This window comes from Narcine bancroftii, chromosome 13 (assembly GCF_036971445.1).
Source record: "Narcine bancroftii isolate sNarBan1 chromosome 13, sNarBan1.hap1, whole genome shotgun sequence".
NCBI lineage: Eukaryota > Metazoa > Chordata > Chondrichthyes > Torpediniformes > Narcinidae > Narcine > Narcine bancroftii.
Window position 1 is genome coordinate 87,619,366 of NC_091481.1, and position 16,780 is coordinate 87,636,145.

Below are 16,780 nucleotides of genomic sequence, written 5' to 3' on the forward strand. Positions count from 1 at the left end.
CAGAAGAGCAGAAAGATTTAGGAGTAACGGTACATCGTTCCCTGAAGGTAGAAACTTACGTGAATAGGGTGGTGAAGAAGGCTTTTAGTATGCTGGCCTTTATCAATCATTGCATGGAATATAGGAGTTGGGAGGTGATGTTGAGATTGTATAAGACGTTGGTGCGGCCTCATTTGGAGTTCTGTGTGCAGTTCTGGTCGCCTAATTATAGGAAGGATATAAACGGAGTGGAGAGAGTGCAGAGAAGGTTTACCAGAATGTTACCTGGGTTTAAGCATCTAGAGTATAGGGAGAGATTGGACAGATTAGGTCTTTATTCTTTGGAGCGTAGAAGGTTGAGAGGGGATTTGATAGAAGTATTTAAGATTATGAAAGGGATAGACAGAGTGGATGTGGATAGACTATTTCTGTTAAGAGGAGGAAAGATTAAAACAAGAGGACATGAGTTAAGAATTAAGGGGCAGAGGTTTAGAGGTAACATGAGGGGGAACTTCTTTACTCAGAGAGTGGTAGCCGTGTGGAATGAACTTCCGGGAGAAATAGTGGCGGCGGAGTCAATTGTATTATTTAAGAAAAGGTTGGACAGGTATATGGATGAGAAGAAGATGGAGGGTTATGGGCATTGTGTAGGGAGGTGGGACTAGAGAGGGGTGTTTGGTTCGGTGTGGACTAGAAGGGCCTAATGGCCTGTTTCCGTGCTGTAATTGTTATGTTATGTTAAAATGTGCCTATGTTGGTACCATTGCATTCCCAACCATCCTTCAGTGAAGGAGCATCATCACCGTCATGCAGGCCTTGCCCCTGAGGCAGTGGCTCTGAATATCCTCTGGAACAATTCAACAAAGCCACTACCTTCAAGAAGAGAGGAAAACAAACAGCAAGATCAGACACCAGAGGACAAGGGGAGGGGAGGGAAGTTTAGGGGAGATGTCAGGGGTAGGTTTTTTTTAAACTCAGGGTGGTGGGTGCCTAGAACGCATTGCTAGGGGTGGTGATGGAGGCTGGTACAATGGGGATATTTAAAAGTTTCTTAGACAGGCACATGGATGTAAGGTAAATATGGGTATGAGGGAGAAAAGGGTTACTTTGTTTAGTAGGTTTATATAGGTCAGCACAACATCATGGGCCAAAGGGCCTGTACTATGCTGGAATGTTCCAGGTTAAACCAAAGTTGTAAAGTTTTAAATAGGAAAATAATTAGAAACCCTCAGCCCACAGGATGCGAGTTTTATCACTGACTTCATGCCAGGACTGACCGATCTTCCGAGCCTGGGTAATGAGGGTCTCTGCAGCTTGGGTGAGCAGAGGAAGAGACTTCTCGACACTTCCACTCAGCTTGCCATTCACCTTGAGGAGTTGGAAGAGGTTGGGAGTGAAGACAACAGCCAGGTTACGGATTCCCATCTTGTTCTCCTCGGATCTGAAGCAAGGGGAGGGGTGGCAAAAACAGCAACCGGTAACTCGAGTCGGCAACACAGACAGTGGATGTGAGGTTCCCATCAACTCATCCCCAACACCCGCAGACACATGGATACGTGCAAAGGCTGCATCACACTTCAGTGCAGATTCACGCAAACAGGAACAGGCACCCTCCATTACACATCAATGGCTCCATAGTGGAGAGAGGAGATCACAAAGTTTCTTGACGCACTTACAGTCTGGTAACAGGCCCTTTCGTACTGCCCAATTAACCTTCAACTCCGGTACATTTTGAAGAGTGGGAGAAAACCCACACAGACACAGCAGAACATACAGACTCCCTACTGACAGCGCCAGATTGGAACCGCGGTCCTGGTCACTGGCTCTGTCACAGCGTTGCACAACCCCTGCACCAACCGTGCTGTCTTGCTCTGCACATAAAGGATGATGGAACTCCCTCAGCGGAGCTCTCAGATGAAACAGTGCAGCACTCCTCGTGAACGGTCAGCTCCAAGTGAGTGACCCAGCCACCAGATCGGACCTTGAGCCTATAAACGACCATGTCAGACCTCACCAGGAACAGAAGCCATTTGTGGGGAACGATCCTCTCCCCAATGGAAACTCTGCACTTCTGGCAATCCAACATCAAAGTCACCCATTGTGGAAACCTGCCCACGCCAACCACAATGTCCCACCCACACTTGCCTCCTCTTAGCCCATATCTGTGGAAACTACACTGACTGGCTGCAATTTAGCTGGTTTGAGAAATCGGGTGCCCAAGAATGCAGTAAACACAACCAGGTCCGTCACGGGAGTTCACTGCGGACATTTGTGTGAGACGCTGCCTCAAGAAGGAAGCCAACATCATGAAGGACCCCCATCACCCTGGTCACAACCTCCTCTCACCGCTCCCTTCGGGCAGAGCCTGAAGACCAGAACCTCTAGGTTCAAGAACAGTTTCTTTCCAACAGCTATCAGGCTCTTGAATGTCCCCTTGTTACACTGATCAGGGACTGTCTACACTAATTATAAGTCACTTTTTTTGCACTAGGATTACTGTGAATATTTAGTAACAGGCCCTTCCGCCCCACGACCCCATGCCGTCCAATTACATCCAATTAACCTATAAACACTGTATGTTTTGAATGGTAAGGAGAACGTACAGACTCCTTACAGACAACATGGGATTCAAACCCCCCCCAGTTGTTAGCGCTGTAACAGCGCTGTGCTAACCCAGCCGCATGTATTCATCTTATGTATTTATTGGCTCTTTTAATTTAATTTAATTAGTTTACGACTACAGTTTAAAAAAAATACAAGTGCCTGTTTGACTGCAGTAAAAATTTCGGAGCAACGTGTATGACAACTCAGTCAGATAATCATGTATACATCCAAATGTTTCTCAAACATTGCACTAGTCCCTACCTCATCCACCCCCCTCTGGCAGCCCATTCTACACACTCACCACCATCTGTGTAAAAAGATTACCCCTCAGGTTCCTGTTAAATCTTCCCCCCACCCCAACTTATATCCTCTGATGACATCAGAAACCCTGACGAATTTCTACAGAGGTGCATCACAGCCTGGTATGGGGACACCAGTACCCCTGAGCATAAAGCCCTGCAAAAGGTAGTAGACACAGGCCAGGACATAACAGGCAAGACCCTTCCCAACATCGAGAATGTCTACGGGGAATGCTGCTGTCGGAGAGTAGCAGCGATCATCAAGGATCCACACCACCCAGCACATGCTCTGTTCTCGCTGCTGCCATCAGGAAAGAGGTATCGGTGCCACAAGACTCGCACCAGCAGGTTCAGGAACAGCTGCTCCCCCTCCACCATCAGACTCCTCAATGACAAACTCAATTTAAGGACTCTGTGCACTTTATTGATTTATTTTTCCTCTCTGTATTGCAGTTTGTTTACATGTGATCGTTGTGTACAGTTTTTTTTTGCACTACGAATAAGTGGTGATTCTGCCTCGCCCACAGGAAAAAGAATCTCAGGGTTTTTAAAAAAATTTAAATTTAGACATACTGCCCAGTAAAAGCCATTTGGCCCCTGAGTCCGTGCCTCTCATTAACTACACTCTTGGTACATTTTGGAAAGATGGGAGGAAATTGAAACCCCGGGGAAAACCCACACAGACATGGGGAGAACGTACAAACTCCTTACAGACAGCATGGGATTTGAATCCCAGTCTGGACCGGTTACTGGCGCTGTAAAGGCACTGCATTAACCGCTACATCAACCGTGCCACCACAACTGTGGTGTTGTGTATTTACTCTAACAACAAATCTAAGTGCTTTAACACCGAATCCCAAGCTCTGGCCCAGGATCCCTCAGATACGCCTCAGTCTCTCCCCCTTGTGGACCCACTCTAAACCGCTCCAGTGTCTCCCATAGGAAAACCACGTGCAGGGACTCGTGAGGTGCTGCCTCCGTCCCATCCCTATTCAGCAAGAAACGAGGTCTCCTACCTGCCTGCTACGGTCTGAAGGAAGGAGAGGAAATATTTCAAGGTGGCCACATTGTCCTTGGGCATCAGGCAGGTCAACAGGATGGTGACGTCACTGCGTTCGACCTCCGACTCCAGCTGCTGGGCCTGGCAGAGGGGGCTGTGCAATCCCGTGGGAACAATGGGATCTGGCAGCTCGCGGAAGAACTGCTTCAACAGGCCGGCGATGTCAGAGGCGGAAGAGAAGTCCAGGGAGCAGTCGCCTCGCTGCAGCTTCACCTGGGGAGAAAAGAGGGAACACAAGGACTCACTCTGGTCCAGAAATCCGATCAGAAGGAAGCCTCCACGACAATCTAACCCTTCTCTCCCTCACACCCAGAACCCTTGATTTGTCCTGCAGCCTTGTGCTTGTCTAAGGATGTCTCTATTGTACCAGCTTTCACCACCACCCCCAGCCATACAATCCAGGCACCCACCACCCTCTGAGTTAAAAAAAAACTTTGCCCATGATGTCTCGCCTAAACCTTCCTCCCTTCACCTTAAACAGATGTCCTCTGGTGTTTGTTATTGTCACTCCAGGAAAAAGATACGTGTACGACAACTCAGTCAGATAATCATGTATACGTCCCTCCTCAATTTTATATCAGCAAAATACCTGGTATCCAGAATTTTAAAATAAAATCGAGGAAAATAAATTTTAAATTTACAGTACATAAGAATAAAATAACAGGTAAAAATATGCATTTAAAATTGTAAAAGTAAATGTTCTCTGAAGTCTTTGGTGAAGATGGGAGCAAATATCCAGCCAGTGGAGGCCTTGGTCAGGCTTTGCTCATAGCAGCTGTTTGAATAAAGTTGTGTCAAACAGCAATGGTGTCGCCCAGGATGAAGAGCTGGTTGATGCCGCTCGCTGTTGGGGTGACTCCCTTAAACTAATGCTTAGTTAGAGTTGCCCCGGTCAGAGGCTTTATCTGTAAACTTGGGGGTGAGGGGGGGGGGGGAAGGAGGGTTAATTATCCTGTAATGTTATTGTTCGACTTTCGGGCGGCTCCATGGATGGGGGAGGAACCTGCAGATGCAGCGACAGTGAAATGTTTTCAAAGAATGTGACTGAAAATAAAGTAAAATGCTTTAAGGTTTATATATTCATGCAAGTAAAGTTTGTTCAGTGTCAGTACAGACTACTATTTTTGTCTTTTAAATTTTATTCTTAATGCAGGTGTATGAGTTGGATATTGTAAGAGTGAGTCTCAACCAACCGGAAAACTCACTTCTCCAGGATCTACCACTCGCCAAAGGAGCCAGATCCTAGGGGCTTTGCTGAGCTGTGATTAAATCACCTCTCACCCTTCTTCACCCCAAAGAGAAAAGCCTGACAGCCCTGTTCACCTGGCCTCATGGGACTGGTTCTCCAATCCAGGCAACATCCTGGTAAATCTCCAAAGCATCTACATCCTTTCTTTCATGAAGTGATCAGAACAGGCACAATACTCCAAGTGTCTATATTGTGCCCAACTCTGAATTTATCGTCATGAACGTGCATCACGAAATAGGTTGTCGTGTGGCAGCATTTCCCTAAATATACTATTCAAAAAATTAATTAGTGTAAAAGAAGAGAAAGTGCCTGCAGTTAATTTTCCACTCAGAAATCTGATAGCGGAGGGGAAGAAACTGCTTTTGTAAAGTTGGGTTCTTGTATCTCCCTCCTGATGGTAGCAGTGCGAATAGGGTATGGCCTGGGTGGTGGGGGCTTCTTAAGACACTGCCTCTTGTAGATGTCCTCAATGGAATGGAGACTGGTGTGCGTGATGGTGCTGGCTGAGTTCACAGCTCTCTGTAGCCTTTTCCTGTCCCGTACATTAACATCAGTGATGCAAGCTGTCAGAATGCTGTCCATGGTAAACCTGTAGAAATTTGCAAGAGTTTTTGGTGACGTAGCGAATCTCCTCAATTTCCTAGTGAAATCTTGCCACTGGTGAGCCTTCTCCATGATGGCCCCAGGATAGATCTTCAGAGATGTTGAGACCCAGGAATTTGAAGCCCACATAACAAGGAAACCAGATTTAGTACCACCTGTCGACACCACTCACACTCAGCTCAAAGTGCTTTATGTCTGTCAGTTCAAGTGGTCCACTGACTACTTAAATGCTGTGAGAATCTCTACCTTCAACACCTCTTCAGGTCATCTGTCCCAGATGCAAACCCACTCCGGATTTTAAAAAAACTGCTCTCAAATTCTGTCCAAATCTCCAACCTCTCACTCAAACCCTCTGGTTACAGGCACCTCTGCCAAAGGGAATCATAGGTCACCACATAATCTGATCTCTGCTCCTCTCTCTCTCTGGCTTTGGAGGCGGTGCAGAGTAGGTTCACCAGGTTGATTCCAGAGATGAGGGGGGTTAGCCTATGAGGAGAGATTGTTTTGCCTGGGAGAGTACTCGCTGGAATTCAGAAGAACAAGATGGGTCCTTATAGAAACATAAAATTATGAAAGGTGTAGATAAGATCGAGGTAGATAAGTTGATCCCATCGGTGGGGGAGACTGGAACTAGGGGACATCACCTCAAGATGCAGGGTAGTAGATTTAGGATGGAGATGAGGAGGAACTTCTTTTCTCAGAGGGTGGGGAATCTGTGGAATTCACTGCCCATTGAAGCAGTGGAGGTGACCTCAGTAAATATATTTAAGACAAGGTTGGATAGATTTTTACATAGTTGGGGAATTAAAGGACATGGGGAGGTGGAGATGAGCCTCTCATCAGATCAGCCACAATCTCATTGACTGACGGATCCGGCTCGATGGGCCAAGTCCTGCTCTTGTTTCTTATGTTCTTCTCCTTTTCTCTGCTCCAAGGAACAACAAACCTAACCTACCCTGTCTCTCCCTCTATAACGGAGCCTCCCCATCCCACGCACCATCCTGGTGAGTCTCCTCTCCGAAAAAACCACCTCCTCCCTGCAGCCAGTTTTGGGAGAGATCAAGGAGTCTCTGATGAGACTGGAAAATGTTCAGAAATAGAAGGGGTCTTGTTGCCCAACATAACTGCAGGCAAACCAATGGATGAGCCACAAAAATCCTTTAGCTTCCCCTGCACATTGTACAAAAAACAAATATTAGCACCATTGAAAATTATCCAATCGACCATTTGTCTACATCTCCGTGACAACCCTTGGCCCACTCTGCAAATAAAAATTAAGTTATTTTCCCAGTTCCAATGACCAGTCTCTGATCCAATACATGATCTGGTTCTTGTTCAGCTATGCAGAATGACATGCTTTCACTGCTGCGATGTTTCTCAGTGTCTAAACATGCACCATTAAATCAATGTCTCCATCTCTGGCTCCGTCGTGGAGACCACAATGTTCCTTGGTGAGCATATAACAGACGGCCTTCTCTGGATCCACAGCAAATCCTCATTAGTCAGGAAGGTGCAGCAGTGCCTAGACTTCCTAAGGAGGTTGAGGAGGGCAAGGCTACCGGCCCCCATCCTGACAGCATTTTACAGGAGCACCATTGAGAGTGTCCTGTCCAGGTGCACCTCCACATGGGACGGGAGCTGCAAAGCATCGGACAGGGTCAATACGGAGGATCAGCACAACGGCCGAGAAGATCACTGGGGTCTCCCTTTCCTCTACTGATGACATTCACCAGGAGCATTGGTTAAATAGGGCTCAGAGAATTATTGAGGACCCTTTCCATCCAGCACATGGGATCTTTGACCCACTACCATCAGGAAGGAGGTACAGGAGCATCAAGATCATGGCCATGTTGGGAAATAACTTCCTCCCATAGGCTGTGAGATTGAGGAACAGTATCCTGTAACCAGGTAAATCATCCCAAAATATTTACATGTTTTAAATGATATCTTTGTGCAGGTGTCTCTGTGTGTGTGTCTGCATGTGTGTGTGGGTGTCTGCATACGTGTCTCCGTGTGTGCATGTATGCATGCATGTCTGTGCGAGTCTTTTTCGTGAGGTTGTACATGTACAGTCAGATGACAATAAAGTTGAATTATGCAACTTTTCATTGGGACTCGGACGCTTTCTCAATGTATCTGTGCAAATCCTGAACTATATCAAGTTACATCACCACTTCCTTCCTCTTTTGTACATCATGCTCTGAATAACAACCCCTCCTCCCATCCATTGCTTCCCCAAAATGCTTTTCCAAAGCACGGTCTAATGTAGAGGTGGCAGAGAGCGAATGAAGCATGGTATATATGGCGCACACATCTCGGGCTGTAGGTTACGGCTGTGGTGACAGGACCCCATCATTCACGCAGTGCAGGGACATGGAAACCTCGGCCCCTGGCCCAGGATGGCTCACAACAACCTCTGGAGAGTCTCGTCAGGGCTCTCTAGACTGGGATGGGTGTGTGATAGAATTCAGACAGCTGTCCTTGTGAGGGGCACTCGGAGAGCCAGTCACATTCAAAAGGCAGCAAGCTCAGGGGAGGTGGACTCGGTGGTAGGGTCTCGACATAACTACAGTGATACAAGGTGACAATTGGCGAAGGGTTGACAATAAATAGACAACATAGACAACGGTGGATGTTAAGTATCAAGAAAATGTGCAGGGGGTAAGTAAACAACTGTGCTAGAAAATCTCAGCAATGCATCATCCTGAGGAAGTAAAGGGTAACTCAGGTTTCAGGCCTGGGCCCTTCGTCAGGTCTGTGGAAAAGCAGGCGTGCGCCTGTCTTGGAATGAGGGGCCCAGGGCCGAAACTGCCTATGGTTCGCTGAGTTTCTCCAGCACTCTTTATGGACAGCAAGCATTTAAATATCATCTGAAGGAAGTCAAAAAGCTCTGCAAAAATAAAACGAGGACAGCGGCCGATGAGGGAAGTTAGGGATGACACAGAAGCCAAAGAAGGGGTGCATATGGAGGATGTTGAAGGGGAAGCCCATCCGAGGACAGGAGGGAGCCAGGGCAAATGTGCAGGAATAGGAGGAGATGAACACAAGTTGTGTATTCGTTGGCCAGGAAAAGCAACAAACCACACTGGGAGAGCTCAGCAAGGAACGTAAAAGCTGACTGCAAAAGCTTATGTAGGCAGGCAGAGGAGACAAGTTAAAGCAGATACCAGAGAACGTCCGTTTAAGGTGAGTGGAGGAAAGTTTAGGGGAGATGTCATGGGTAATTTATTTTCACGCACAGAGTGGTGGGTGCCTGGAGTGCATTGCTGGAGGTGGAGGAGGCTGGTACAATAGGGAGATTCAAAATAACTCCGACAGGCACATGGACGTAAGAAAAATAGAGGCTTATGGGTGTGTGGTGAGGGCTAATTGGTCACATGGGTATATTTGGGTGGCATGCGCTCATGGGCTGGAAGGGCCTGTTACCGCACTGCACGTCTACATTTAAAAATGTAGCTTGTGGTGAAGGGGCTCCCACAGTAATGCTGTGGTGGGAATTCCGGGCACTGGACCCAGGAACGGCATGACATTCCCAAATCAGGATGGCGCTGGACTGGAGGGGAACCTGTTGAAGAGAGTGTTCCACACATCCTGTCACCTCATCCTTGCAGGTGGGTTTCAGGTGGTTCTGGAGGGGGGTGGGGGGGGGAAGAGTTGGTGCAGGAACATCTGGGTAACATGATGCAGTCATGAGGGAGGGAATGAGGGGTCAGGGCCATGAAGTGGGGTAGGGAACGATGGGGTCAAGGCAGGAGTGAGGTGCTCATGGAGCGGGGGTGAGGGATCAGGCCCATGAGCTGGGGGAGGGAGTGTTTCTCCTGGACGTTGAATGTTTCTGAAGCGTGTTTGTCAGACAAGCGAGGAGCATTCCCTGACCCCAGATTCCACAAATGGTGGAGATACGGATTTATTGACATGAACAAGTCATGAAATTCAGTGCTTTGCAGCAGCCATCTTACATCATTATTATAAAAAATAAAAATAATAGCGCTCGAAAAGTCAGGCTGTGTCTGTGGTTCATTGAGGATTCAGGAATCTGACAGCGGAGGGGAAGAAGCTGCCCTTGTGCTGCTGAGTGTTCGTCTTTAGGGACTTGCGCCTTTACCCTGATGGCAGCAGAGTGAAGACGGCAGGGCCTGCCTGGGTGATCACGGTCTTTCAGGATGGAGGCTGCTTTTTTAAAATCACCACCTCATGTAGATGTCCTGGATGGAGTGAAGTCTGGTGTCTGTGATGTCGCAGGCCAAGTTAACAACCCTCTGGAGTTTATTCTTGTCCTAAGAGTTGGCGCCTCCATACCAGGCAGTGATGTAACCAACCAGGATGGTCTCCACGGTACACATGTAGAAGTTTATGAGACTCTTCGGTGACATAACCGAATCTCTTCAGGCACCTCATGAAGTACAGCCGCTGGTGAGACCTCTTTGTGATTGCATCAACCTGGAGGCTCCAGGACAGATCCTCGGAGATGTTGACACCCAAGAATTTGAAGTTCTTGACCCTCTCCACTACTGATCCCTCGATGAGGACTGGGCCGTGTTCCCCTGATTTCCTCCTGAGGTCCATGATCTTCTCCTTGGATTTGCTAACGTAAGCGTAAGGTTGTTGATGTGACGCCATTCAACGAGCTGATCGATCTCCCTCCTCTACACTTCCTCATTGTCATTTATGATTCTGTTGACAACCGTGGTGTCAATGACAAATTTGTAGATGGCACTGAGTGCTTGGCCACACAGTCGTGGGTGTATAATGAGTAGGGCAGTGGGATAAGCACACATCCTTGGGGTGCGCCTGTGTTGATCGTCAGTGAGGAGATGACATTGTTTCAGACTCGTACTGATTGTGGTCGTCCAAGGAGAAAGTCCAGGATTCAATTGCGGGGGTGCAGGGGAGAAGAAACAGAGGCCTGGAGCTTGTAGTTTGTTGACCAGCACTGAGGGAATAATGGTATTGAAGGCCGAGCTGTAGTCGTTGAAGAGCAGCTGTATGTATGAGTTGCTGTTTTCGAGGTGATCCAGAGCTGAGTGGAGAGCCAGTGATATTGCATCTACTGTGGAGCAATTGTGACGATAGGCGAATTGCAGCGGGTCTAGATCTTTACTCACGTACATGTAAATTCTGGCCATGACCAGCCTCTGGACAGTAGTCATTGAGGCAGCTCAAACTACTCTGCTTGGGCAGGTGGAAACTATGACTGCCACAATGAGAGGTTGGAAATGTTCATGAACACACCACCTAGTTGGTTAGTGCAGATTTTCAGTACCCTGCCAGGTTCGCCATCAGCAAGTGTATCTGACCTGTCCCGGGAGCCACATCTCTCACAAGGCTGATTGAGGACAGAACTTCCTGTCTTACAGGGTTGAGGTATCCGACTCCAAACTGAGGGAATTGTGAGCAACATTTCCTAGTGAGGCCAGAGGGTGGCACCATCATCCATAGGCTGTACTGACACAAACACTCTGCCACGCAGCCGATCTTCCTCCGGGGGTGGTGCAGAGACCTGTGGCTCCCCTCCCCATCGTATGTACCCCCGTTTTCAATTGGCAAGCCAAAACTTTATTTGCTCTTTCACCTAACTCATAATAACGTTGCTTCGAACTTTGAATCATTTTTTTCATACTGATAAGATTGCAAAGTATTATAATGAAGCTTTAATTTATAAAATTGTATCTTATTATCTTCAGTAGCGTTCTTTTGAAATTCTTTCAATTTCTTTTTCCAAATTTTGACTCTCTACCAAATATTGTTTTTTTAACTTTTGCAGTATAACTAATAATCTGACCTCTTAAATATGCTTACAAAGCATTCCATAAATTAAATTTACTCTGTACTGAATTACTGAATTTGTTTGTAAATAAAAAATCAATTTGATCCCTAATATACTGAACAAATTCAGGATTTTTTAACAACATTTCATTAAATCTCCAACGCTAAGTATTTCCTACCATCTCAGTACTTAAACAAGAAGTTAACGAGTAATCAGACAATTTTCTATTTTTATACTCAACATGTGTAAATCTACCCTGCAACTGGGCTAAAACTAAGAATAAATCAATTCTAGAAAACAAGTTGTGTTGAGCAGAATAGAAGGAAAAATCTTTTTCAATAGGATTCAATTTCCTCCATATTTCAACCAAATTTAAATCTTCCATCAACTCAATTATTCTTTTTGCCATTTTAGTTTTCTTCACAATTTTTGGAGATTTATCCAACAAGGGATCCAGACAGCAATTAAAATCCCCTCCTGTTAAAATATTTTCATTTGAATGATTCAAATTTGAAAAGATCTCTGTAACAAATATTTCCTCATCCTCATTTGGTGCATAAACATTCATCATCGTCCAGGTTTCAGAAAATATTTTACAATTCACCATCAAGACTCTACCAGCATTGTCCTGACACACAAATACTCTGCCACACAGCCGATCTTCCCCCAGGGGGTGGTGCAGAGACCTGTGGCCCCTCCCCCTCGTATGTACCTGCCCAAATTCTCCTTAAATACTAAACATCGAGACTGCATTCAGCTGGCACTGGTTGCACACCCCCACCACTCTGTGTGAAGAAGCTCCCACCTTCTTCCAGTCCACTGTACCCAGTGTGGCCTCCTCTACACCGGTGAGACCGAATGGAGATTGGGTGTCCATTTTGTTGAACTATTTCCATCTCTTCTTTACCTACCCCAGCCCTCACGTTCATGAAGAAAGTTCGCCAGCGGCCAAGCTTCATGAGGAGTTTGAGGAGATTCAGAACATCACCAAAGTCTCTTGCGGATTTCTACAGGTGCACCCTGGAGTGCATTCTGACCGGTTGCATCATTGTTCTTCTGCCAATACACAGGACAGGAAAAGGCTGCAGAGGCCTATCATCACAATTGCTCCACAGTAGATGCAATATCACTGGCTCTCCACTCTGTTCTGGATCACCTCGAAAACAGCAACTCATACATACAGCTGCTCTTCATCGACTACAGCTCGGCCTTCAATACCATTATTCCCTCAGTGCTGGTCAACAAGCTACAAGCTCCAGGCCTCTGTTTCTTCTCCCCTGCAGCCCCGCAATTGAATCCTTGACTTTCTCCTTGGAAGACCACAGTCAGTACGAGTTTGAACTCGGCCAATGCCATCATGGGCACCAGACTCCATTGAGGACATCTACATGAGGCAGTGTCTCAAGAAAGCAGTCTCTATCCTCATGCCCATTTCTCACTGCTACCATCAGGAAGGAGGTACCGGAGCCTGAAAATGAACACCCAACGGCACAAGGACTGCTTCTTCCCCTCGGCCATCAGATTCCTGAATCGGCGAGGAACCAGACACAGCCTCACCTTTTCCTAATTTTTGCACGTTATTTTTTCAATCTTGTATTTACTGAATTGTAATTTTATACTAATTTTGCACCTTGGTCTGCTGCAAAATAACAAATTTTGTGACACGTGTCGATGTCATTAAACCCAATTCTGACTTTTCCCCACTCCCAGTCATTTCTCCCTCTCTTCCCCCCCCCCATCGCCTCCCAACTTGACCCCTCCCTGTTCTTTATTCCCCTCCCCCATGTCATAGCTACCTCACCCTTCCACTCGAGTCTTGATGAAGGGTCCAGGCCCGAAACATTGACAGACCATTTGTCTCCACGGATTCTGCGTGACCTGCCCAGATTGGTGAACCTGGAGTTGTGCACACTCCTCAGATCGGCCAAGTTTCCATTAGCAGTGGTTCTCAACCTGCCTCAGTTGAAGGCCCCACCTGGCTTCCTGCCTAACATGCCATGGCCCATCAGTGGCAATGACTGAGGAATATTTTCCAAAGCCAGTTCTGTAAGAAGCACGTCTTTAACTAATTCAAAAACATTTATTTAGCATCTTTAAAGACCCACATGGAAACCTGTTGTAGCGCACCAGTGGGTCATGGCCCACTGGTTTAAAATCACTGCTTCGACACCAGAGAGTCACATGGATTTCACGGAAGAATTTCCCACTGGTCAGAGTTTAGGAATTGGGGGCAATGTGCCACAAGGAGCAGAAGTTGGAACTTGCATAAATTTCTGGGGTCAGGAGAAACTTTCAGCTCTCGCGAGCAACAGGCAATGTTCTTGTATGTTTCCACCCTGTTGGTAGCCAGGATCTTTCCCTGAAGGTACGACCTCTTGTGCTGTTTGTGTGGAGTTTGAACGTTCTCTCTGGGATTGCAGGCAGAAGATACATCTACCTCTATGTTGGAAGACAGTTTCCATTCTGCTGCTGTCAGACTCTCCAAAGGACCTGCCATTTTTGGATGTTTACCCTGCTCCATGGCTTCACCAACACCATCCCCAGCATTTTTGTTTTCATTCCCGCTGTACTATGCCTGGGTTGCCCTGATGGAGAGCACGCAAAACAAGTTTATCCACAGATTCTTGGTCCATGTAATAACAAACAATTGAATTCAGTCGGGATTTCCCCGGTTACTCTGTTTTCCAACAACCGAAAGCCATGCCAGTTGAATGGTGACTGAGCCCTACCCTGGTTTTGACCTGGACATCCCCAACACAAGGCTGCACCCTCTCCCACTTCAGTGGACCTGTCTGCACCCCACGCAGTTGGCCGCAGACCTACCTTCAGGTTCTTCATCCGAAGTAACGAACCAGACTTGCGGAAGATGCCCTCAGTCTCCAGGTGTTGGCTCAGATAGCTGCAGGCCTCCATCAGGAAGCTGGCAGACAGAGCAGAACGAGGGGTGTCAGGTGGAACTTGCCCAGGGAAACCACGCAAGACAGAGCAAAGACAGGGAATGTCACCCACGTTGGATCCATCAACAAGATGTGATCAAACCTCCCTGCTCGCCAAGGACAGTGTCAACACAAATCTGCAGCGAGCTGAGCTCACAGAAACGGCTATGGGTGGCACTGGTAATGTAACGCTGTTACGCCTGTGACCAGGGTTCGAATCCCATGCTGTCTTTAAGGAGTTTGTACGTTCTCCCCATGTCCGCAGGGGATTCCTCCCACCTTTTAAAACTTAGGGTGGGGGGGGTGAGGTTAATTGGGTGTAATTGGGGGGCACAGGCTCATGAGATGGAAGGGCCTTTTACTGTATTGTATGTCTACATTTTTTTTTAAATTAAAACTTATAAACAAGCAAATCCTGGGACCTCACTAGAGTTACACTGTTTGACAGTGGCTTTGTCAATGACTTGACCCGGATCTCAAGGAATTTTATTTTATATATAAAAAAAACCTTTAGGTCAATCATTAATTAAATAAAAGTTTAATGAAGGTGAGGGACAATTAATTGTGCAATAATCTTTATCAATTTGGTTCTGATTTATGATCATCTATCTGTACACACATAAGCAGATAAACATCATTACCCCGGACCATGACACACACACCACATAATAATCACATCTATACCTACAGATATTATATAAATTATATATTTTGGTTCGATTTACTCAGTTACAGGATATCATTCACACGGGGTTCTGTGTTCAGTTCTGGTTGCCTCTTTACAGGAAGGATGTGGAACTATGGAGAGGGTGCAGAGGAGATTCACCAGGATGCTGTCTGGATTGGTCCAAACCCCGGGCATTGCTACTGTGGACATCGCTGGAAGTGTCACGGGTAAGGTGCACACTACACTTACGCTGAGTCGTATTACTGTGATAGATCAGTGTTTGCAGAGAGTCGCACTCCTGTTGGTACAGGGAATTGGGAGTGTGAGTGAGAAAGTCCCTGCCTGTAGAGTGTGTAGACGTGAGTCGAGTATAGATAGCCATTGGTATTGAAGTCCAACCTGAGTCCAATGTGAATGTCTATTATAGCTGTTCATCTCCTGTGTGTTTATTAAGGTTACCTGTGATTGTAACACTTGTATCCAGACTCGTCTCTCTGTGAACCCAACGAACCTGATACTCTTCCCAACACAACATGGGGAAGGTGGCCACTGAGACAAGATGACTGATGAGATGCCCAAGGATCTATACGAGGATAGGAGAGAGAGGATAAACAAGGGAAAGGGATATCTCACCGTGGGATGGTCCCGCTGCCATCTGGTAGCGTACACTGAGGCAGCACACACAGCGAGTTACCAAACACCAACCCACTTGATGACTTTCTCTCCTGGAAAGACCAGAAAATGGGATTAGTTGTTTGGGAACTTGGTGGATTCAGTCTTTGCATACAATATACAAATTCCAAGGGATTCTCTTCACCCTGGTCACCACCTCCTCACTGCTCCCTTCGGAAAAGGTACAGGAGTCTGAAGACCAGCCCCTCTGGGTTCAACAGCAGTTTCTTTCCATCAGCGATCAGGCTCCTGAACCTTCCCTTGTTGCACTGATCAGGACCTATCTGCACTGTGGCCTTTTTCTTGGCACGAGGATAGCCAAATATTTATATCTAACTAGCTCTTGTATCCACTGGTTCTTTTTAGTTCAAGTAAATCAGTGCAATGTTTTTTATAAACAAAGTACCTGTTTGGCTACAGCACATGTATGAAAGTAAACTCGTTACAACCCAAGCCCTTATGAGAACAACCACCCGAGTCTCAATGTGGAAAAGACAAAGGAGATGGTCGTGGACTTCAGGAGGAAGAAGGTCGACCACATCGATAGTTTCATCGTGGAGAGCGCAGAGTTCCTTGGTGTGTAAACGAAGGACAACCTACCCTGGGCCCTCCACCACCTCATTAGTCAGAAAGGTACAGAAGCACCGACACTTCCTAACGAAGTTGGGGAGGGCAAGTCTACCGGCCCCATCCTGACAACATTCTATAGGAGCACAGTAGAGTGCATCCTGGCTGGCTGCATCACAGTGTGGAATGGTAGCTGCAAAGCAGCGAATCGGAGGTCAGTACAGAGGATGATGAAAACTGCTGAGCAGATCACTGAGGTCTCCCTTCCCTCTATTGATGAACATACAGGGAGCTTAAAGAGGGCTCAGAGAATCATCAAGGACCATTACCCTCCAGCCCAGTTTCATTGATATATGATGTTCAAAGAAAAGGTACAG

At 46.8% G+C, this 16,780-nt stretch overlaps 2 protein-coding genes across 20 annotated transcripts in view; one reads left to right on the forward strand and one right to left on the reverse strand.

Annotated features, from left to right (window-relative positions):
- The window catches only part of rasgrp4 (RAS guanyl releasing protein 4), a 296,739-nt gene that overhangs the window by 189,916 nt on the left and 90,043 nt on the right, over nucleotides 1-16,780 (forward strand). For 14 of the 15 annotated variants that reach the window (XM_069907490.1, XM_069907499.1, XM_069907503.1 and 11 more), the window contains one exon: nucleotides 15,283-15,391. In XM_069907490.1, coding sequence (XP_069763591.1) covers nucleotides 15,283-15,391 — 109 coding nt within the window. Of the gene's footprint in view, nucleotides 1-5,095; nucleotides 5,308-15,282; nucleotides 15,392-16,780 lie in introns of all 15 variants that reach the window. The other variant, XM_069907501.1, reaches the window with a different exon arrangement.
- LOC138747894 (uncharacterized) overlaps nucleotides 1-16,780 on the reverse strand; it is a 46,611-nt gene that overhangs the window by 19,181 nt on the left and 10,650 nt on the right. For all 5 annotated transcript variants that reach the window (XM_069907509.1, XM_069907510.1, XM_069907512.1 and 2 more), the window contains 4 exons: nucleotides 15,798-15,889; nucleotides 14,385-14,481; nucleotides 3,899-4,155; nucleotides 1,257-1,420 (listed from right to left, as the gene is read on the reverse strand). In XM_069907509.1, coding sequence (XP_069763610.1) covers nucleotides 1,257-1,420; nucleotides 3,899-4,155; nucleotides 14,385-14,481; nucleotides 15,798-15,889 — 610 coding nt within the window. The remainder of the gene's footprint in view (nucleotides 1-1,256; nucleotides 1,421-3,898; nucleotides 4,156-14,384; nucleotides 14,482-15,797; nucleotides 15,890-16,780) is intronic.